This window comes from Pangasianodon hypophthalmus, chromosome 21 (genome assembly GCF_027358585.1).
Source record: "Pangasianodon hypophthalmus isolate fPanHyp1 chromosome 21, fPanHyp1.pri, whole genome shotgun sequence".
Taxonomy (NCBI): Eukaryota; Metazoa; Chordata; class Actinopteri; order Siluriformes; family Pangasiidae; genus Pangasianodon; species Pangasianodon hypophthalmus.
The window spans coordinates 14,611,246-14,618,437 of NC_069730.1; the positions used below are offsets into that span (position 1 = coordinate 14,611,246).

The window sequence follows — 7,192 nt, forward strand, 5'->3', positions numbered from 1 at the left end:
GGGTATAGACCAAGACAACAAAATTACCAATCATCTATAATAACATAGAAAGCAAAAAAAAAAAAAATCCTATAGTGTTGTTGAGAGATGATTCACACTGGTCAGTAGGATTTGATTAAATTTCTCTAACAGCAGCTCTGACAGTAGGCAAGTCACAGGTTTATATGAGAGAAATGTTCTCTTTCCAATACGCAATAATTTTAAATGCCCATGAAGCTACAAAAAGAATAGATATATAGAGATATATAAGTATTTATGGAGAGCTATATATTTTACCATTTTCCTTTAAATGAGTTGAGTAAATTGTCTTCCAGACTAAAGTTGTCTGTGTATAAAAACAACACAACCACCAAAATTGTCAGTGTCTGATTTGCCCTTTTTGACGTGAGCATGTGAAAATCCAGTGTCTTGGTCCTCTAAAGCATGTCCTAATATGCTACAGGCTTGTCAGAGTGACAGTATCAGAGGAATGACAGGAGTTCCACAATACCACGGTGATAAAGCTGCTGCCCCACCATCACACTGATATTTGAGCGTGGTGAAGGCTTCCTAGTCTCAATCAGAATTATTATCTGTGGCCAGGCCATTTTGAAAGGTCAAAGCCTGACATGTCTGATAAGGTGCACTAGGTAATTATAGTCTTTTGAAAATGCTCATTTATCTTTATGCTCTGAGAGTCACAACAGTAGGGGCATTTGAAGTAAACACACACGTTGTGAAGCGTGAGAAAAACACAGTGTCATTTCCAAAGTTATGGAAATTCTTAGCAAAAAATAAAAAAACTCCTACCCCCACCAACAATCTCTGCTAATAGTCTTTATGTAATATATATCTTTATATTATATATCTATAGACAATAACACAGGTTCCCAACCTTGGTCCTGGAGTAACCCCTGTTTTGTGCTTCTTCGTGTAATGTACAGGAACCCTGGGCAGCAGACGGGTATACACTCTGGATGTAATGCCACTTAAGTGTAGAGCACCATACACACACATTCATGCATGTTTTAAGATGGTGGGAGGAAACCAAAGAAAAACCACATGGGCATGGGGAGAACATTCGAAACTCCACACAGACAGAAGCCTGACGCTTAAAGCAGGGACCCCAGAGCTGTGCGGCAGTGAAGACACCTGTTGTGCCACCATGTTTCCCTGCCTGTTTATTTATTTCTGATTACTGCTCAGCCATGTTGGTTTGTCTGCCATGGTTACATCAGCAAAATCTGACATGTATTTGCATTCAAATCCATGTACTGTGACACCAGCTCTGAGAGCCAGGAACACTGATTATACTGTATATTAACAATGTTGCTGTGAATTTTTTTTATCACTGTCAAAAAGAGAGAGGAAAAAAGCAAAGAATTACGTACATAGGTTGAACTAATGGTGTAAACATTCCAGATGCACAGACCAAAAGTGACTATATAATTAAGACTCATCATGAACTTTTTTTTTTCATTAAAGCCTCAAGTGCTTAATGCACTTTCATCACTCCAATCAAAATATGCCCTTCAAGAAGAGTAGCCCAGCAGGTTAGCACACACGCTGGTGGTGATGAGATGAGGAGCACCATACTGAGGTAATGGGTCGACCGACCAATTCTTGATCCATGAAAATATTTTAGGATGACCTTTGAGGGTTTATCTCCACTCTAAAAGACACAAATGATTCCAAATGCCTCCTTACATCGCTCCATTATTTTTCATTCATTCATTCATCTTCAATAACCATTTTATCCTGGTCAGGGTCGAGTAGATCTGGAGCCTATCCTGGGAACACAGGGCCTTAAGCGAGAATACACTTGGGATGGGATGACATTCCATTATAGGGCACCATGCGTACACACATTCACAAAGTCGTTCACACCTAGGGGCAATTTAGACTAGCCAATCCATCTACCAGCATGTTTTGGTAGGTTGGCGAAAACCCAGAGGAAACCCACATGGACATGGGGAGAACATGTTGAAATGCCAAACAGAGCACCCTGGAGCTGCAATGCAGCAAAATATACCAAAATGAGGTAGAGCAACTAGTTTCTAATTAACTTGATTCCTTTTGAACCATACCAGACCAAACTTCTACTCTGAAGTTTTTGGGAACAAGAATCTGACAGAGCATGACAGATTTAGTGCTGTACCTCTGGTACCTTCGAACTTGGATGTAATTTTCTGCAACATGTTTGCCTTTGAGCATAGACTTAAACCAAGAACTGCTCCTGAGGTTAGCGTGATACACCAGTCATCCCCTTCGACTTCTAAAAACAGATAAAAATAGCCACTGTCTTTTAGAACATATCAATTCACGACTGGTGAAATGCCAGAAATGGAACATTTTCATGCAGTGAGTGTAGGTAGCGCACATTATAAAAGGGCACAGAGTGACCCAATGGCATTTCTAATATGCCTATATGTCCCATACCTTTTGAAAGGAAATAATAATAGAAAGATCCTTACCTTCTAAAGACAAAGCCTGCATTTAAGAGGAGCATGTTGAAGTAATCTAGAAGCCATTAATGGTTTTATAGTATACACAATTACCAGAGCCACATAGTGACAGTGTTCTTGGCAGAGTAATTAATCTCAGTTTGCAGCTTGTTATTAATCTCAGTTAGCAAGCAATGCATGGTTTCGCAATGGTCACTGCGTGTACAGCTTTGACAAGACAAGTAACGTCTACCGAAATATGTTTTTTAATCACCAGAAATGTACTTAAATATGTTGCAAAATCTTCACTGGAAGGACCACAATGTTTAAAACCATGGTGTTCATCAAATTAATCCAAATCTCTAAATGGGTTCTCTTTGAAGCATTTTCTAAAAGGGAAACCCTAAGTTATAGAATTCTACACAGAAAGTCTCATGTTCCCTTTATGGTGCTAGATGAAACATTTTTTTCTAAGAGTGTAGATTACTTGCTGTCAAGCTGTATGGGCACCCCTGCTGTGTGATGTTATCCCAGTGCCAGATTCTGCTTCACTTCTTCTTCTACTGCTGTGTTTCCTGCCTGTGGACTTGCAGGATACATCCTGATGCTCTACTCCTACTCTGTTCCTCCTGTTTTTTTATCTGGAGCTTTCTGCACATGTGGCTCACTTCCTAGTTCCAAATACATACCCTAAAAAGGTTTGTGCACAAGGCTCACTTTCAGTGGATATACTGCAGATTTATACCTGGATACAAGGATTTATAATCCCACTATCCTGTGACACCCAGAAAAGAATGGCTGGATACATCCAGATTTCTGTAAACCTGCTTTTTGACAATGTCTCTTGTTAAAGTTCTATATAAATACAATATAACTGAACTGAATTTGCAAAAGTAAGTAGTAAGTAGCATCAAGTTGTACACTAAGGCGTAGAATAATCCATTCTATTATTCTATCATTCTATCAATATTTTTTGTCTTAGACATGCTGAATGTACAGATGTATGTGGGGGCAGTGCCTGTTCATGGTGGTGCATGTTAATAATGTGATAAAAGACACACATCTTCACAGCATTTGTCATTCTGCTCTTGCATTAGTGATGCTCTTTCATTTCAGTGCTTTCATTCAAACTGACTCGAGCACTCACACTATATGAATGTGAGACAAAAAATAAGATAATCAGTGTGCACATGCTTCAAAATATCATTTTATTTGTTAGTTATTTACATTACTACAATCCAGTATACATTAATAATTTACTGCAAAAGCATAAATATTGATAACACTTAGCATTAAGGTTCACTAAACTAACATCATTTACTGCATTAATAAGCATTAACAAATGTTAAATTTGGCATTAATAAAGCATTAGTAATATTAACAAAGTAACAAAATAAATTAAATCATGTATTATGTGTATGTATTGATGTTTAAAATAAGTCAGAAAAATTTATGTTAGTAAATATTAATAACTTACTGAACGCTGGTTTAGTATAAATATTGGGTATAAATATTGGAACTTGTTTTTCAGTTCTGAATTTTGCCAGTGAACATTGGCAGACATGTTCATTAAGTTATTATTATTAATGTTATTATTATTATTAAAAATAACCAATAATAAGTGTTATTGGTTTGCTCATGTAAAATAATGCGTTAAATAATGTCAGTTAAGGGAACCTTAATGAACCTTAAAGCCTTACTGAACATCCTCACCAATACAACAGTAAGAAGGACCAGAGTGGATCATGACATTCACAGTGAATGGACATGACACTATTTCCCCTGCAAGATTTACACATGCAGTCACACAGATTGAAAAATTAACCCACCATAGATATTCACTACTCAGGTTCATGTGCTCAAGGACCGTTTGGATGAAAGTTTATTTCCTTCATGAGAAAACCGCACTGAATATAATTCCATACTTACAGCCACACTATATCTATTTTAGATGTGTAAAGCTGATTAAGCTGTTGCAAACACCTGCCACATGCCTGTCAATCAAAATGTTTTTAAGACAGTTTCAGATTCAGAATTACCTGCTAATTTTTTTTTCACAATACACATTATATTATGTATATAATTCATATCATAGCTGTGCACAGTGCGTTTTCATAATAGTCATTTATATTTTATCACGTGCAGATGGGTACATATGGTCATTTGTGTCATATTTATATGACTCCATCCTGCATAAAAATTATAATATAATTATACAAGCCTGAGGTATCACACTGGGCTTTGTACAGTAAAAAAGGCTGGAGAAAGCAATTGTTATTGCAGGTAAGCTATTGAGTCTTATGTTACTGTTTAAGTTAGCGTGCTTTTATCTGTTTCCTTCGGGCTTGAGTTTTGATGAGGTTCTCCTGTGATTCTTAACTAAAAAGGACAACAGACATCTGTGTATTTCCAGAGCTACTATAGCAAAGATAAACATGAACATACACGAAAACAAACAAGACATACAGAAGTATGCAAGACATACAGAAAACAAACAGTAGACACCAAACAGACAGAGTTCCTGAAACAAAAGCCAGACCACCTGTTTAACCACCCAGGAGTCTACTATTCTGATGAAAGTCCTGCTGGTCAGTTTGGAGTCTAGTTTCATGTGCCCCAGAGAGCTCACCAGTATTAGTCTAATCATAACTTGCTGGGTGCCAGTACAAAACTGGTTTGATGATCTGGGATGACCACATGTCCCATGCATATGGCTCCATGCACTACTTCACAGCCCAGCATCCATCTGTACGACAGCCAAGCCAGGTGGAGCATCGGCGACCTTCTTATTCCTGCGCACCATATTGGTCAGGTTGCGTAAGGATGGTGTGGCTCTCAGAAGCAGCTTCTTGAGACTGGCGCGATACTCCTGACGGATGAGGCAGTAAAGTACTGGATTGAGACAGCTATTGGTGTGTGCGAGGCACACAGTAATGGGGAAAGCGTAGGCCTGGGCATTATAGAAGGCCTTGCTAAATGGCACCAAGTCAAACTTGATTAGGACACCCCAAAGTGTCAGTGCCTGGTTGGGCAGCCAGCACAGGAAGAATGACAGGACCACAATGGTGACAGATCTGGTGACTTTGGAACGGCGCTTGTGCCTCCCCCGTTCACTGTCCGACCCGGGGATCCCACTGACTCGTCTTTGCAACACAAAGCGCAGCAGAAGCAGGTAGCAAACACAGATAATAATCAGTGGAATGACAAAACCCAGGAGCACTTTTTGTGTCTGATAGAGACCCAGCAAAAGCTGTGGATCCCAGTTTCCCAGGTCTGAGAAGCGTACAAGGCAAAGTTCATCATCTGACACTTGCGCCGTGGTTGAGTAGACAGCATGAGGCAGCGTTGCCAACAGAGACACGAGCCAGATGGCCACACTTGCCCATTTCACCTCAGCCGATGCCATCTTAGGGCTGTGCATGCGTAAGGACGTGGCCAGAGAACAGTAACGCGCCACACTCATGGCTGTCAGGAAGAAGACGCTGGCATACATATTCATGGTGGTGACTGAGCTGATGATCTTGCACATGACCTTGCCAAATGGCCAGCGAAAGTCCAATGCTGTGTCCACAGCCCAGAAGGGAAGTGTCAGTACAAACTGAAGGTCTGTTATAGCCAAACTCATGACAAAACAGTTTATGGATGATTGCTTGAGCCGGTGCCGAGATTTGAGCAGGTACAGCGCCAGCAGGTTACCCACCAGCCCGAGAGCACACACCACCAGGTAGACGAGAGCAATGACTACGCGCAGGGCCATACTCGATGTGTCACCGTACAGCTCTGGCATGGCTTCTTTGGACAACAGCTGGAGCCAGCAGCGGAGAGAGAGGTTGCGTTGGGTCCCTGTGCTCCGGTTCCACAGGTCTTCACCTTCGTCTACTCCGAGACCACACAGTCCCAAACCAGGCAGTGAAGAAGTACTGCTGCTGTTGTGCTGCATGTCTGTCTTCACAAAGTTACAAACTTCTAGTGATAATCACAGAGACAAGCAAGTTGTTTTAGAAATCTTGATAATGGATAATGATTAGTTGTACGAGATAATAAACAACACAGAAGTTTCCATTTCGTCCATACTGGCTTCTGAAATCTGTTTCCTTAGTTCTGACCCGAGTCTGCTTGTTGTTGTTGTTGTTGTTGCTGTTGAACGACCTAAAAATGTACTATTTCACGGTCCATTTTACTAGGTAAGGTAAACAGAGAGGAGTAAAAGAAAACCTGTCGAGCTGTCTGTTCCTCACTCGCAGCTCACTGATCTCGCGCCGCGCTCGCGCTGCAGTTTTATACGAGAGAGAGAGCTCACTGATCTCGCGCCGCGCTCGCGCTGCAGTTTTATACGAGAGAGAGAGCTCACTGATCTCGCGCCGCGCTCGCGCTGCAGTTTTATACGAGAGAGAGCGAGCTCACTGATCTCGCGCCGCGCTCGCGCTGCACTTTATGTGAGAGAGAGAGAGAGAGAGAGAGAGAGAGAGAGAATTGGGACCCAGTTTCGTAAAGGGTTAGAACAAACAGTTGTTTTGTGTAAAAAAATAATAATAAAAAAAAACACTCTTACAGTCTTCCAGTTATTTTACCATATAAGGTAAAAGATGGCGCGGAAATTGCTTTTTCTCAAAAACTGTGAGTCATATTCAGTTTGGAATAACAATTCTTATTCGTGACAACACTTAAAACACTGCATCTGCTGCTTGCAGCTTTTATTCTTGTTCAGCTTGTATTCTTTTATTCTTTTGTTCTTGTATTCTTTGTTATTTATTCATTTATTCATTTAT

At 40.4% G+C, this 7,192-nt stretch overlaps 1 protein-coding gene across 1 annotated transcript; it reads right to left on the reverse strand.

Moving 5' to 3' along the window:
• Nucleotides 1–3,622: 3,622 nt before the first annotated feature.
• rxfp3.2a (relaxin family peptide receptor 3.2a) lies at nucleotides 3,623–6,739 on the reverse strand. Its single transcript, XM_026925764.3, has one exon. It carries the CDS (start codon nucleotides 6,361–6,363, stop codon nucleotides 5,152–5,154), a length of 1,212 nt encoding a protein of 403 aa, XP_026781565.1. The 5' UTR covers nucleotides 6,364–6,739; the 3' UTR covers nucleotides 3,623–5,151.
• Nucleotides 6,740–7,192: the final 453 nt, after the last annotated feature.

Bases quoted from the DNA above. Each gene is read 5' to 3' on its own strand.
- rxfp3.2a (XM_026925764.3), bottom strand. From the start codon at position 6,363: ATGCAGCACAACAGCAGCAGTACTTCTTCACTGCCTGGTTTGGGACTG.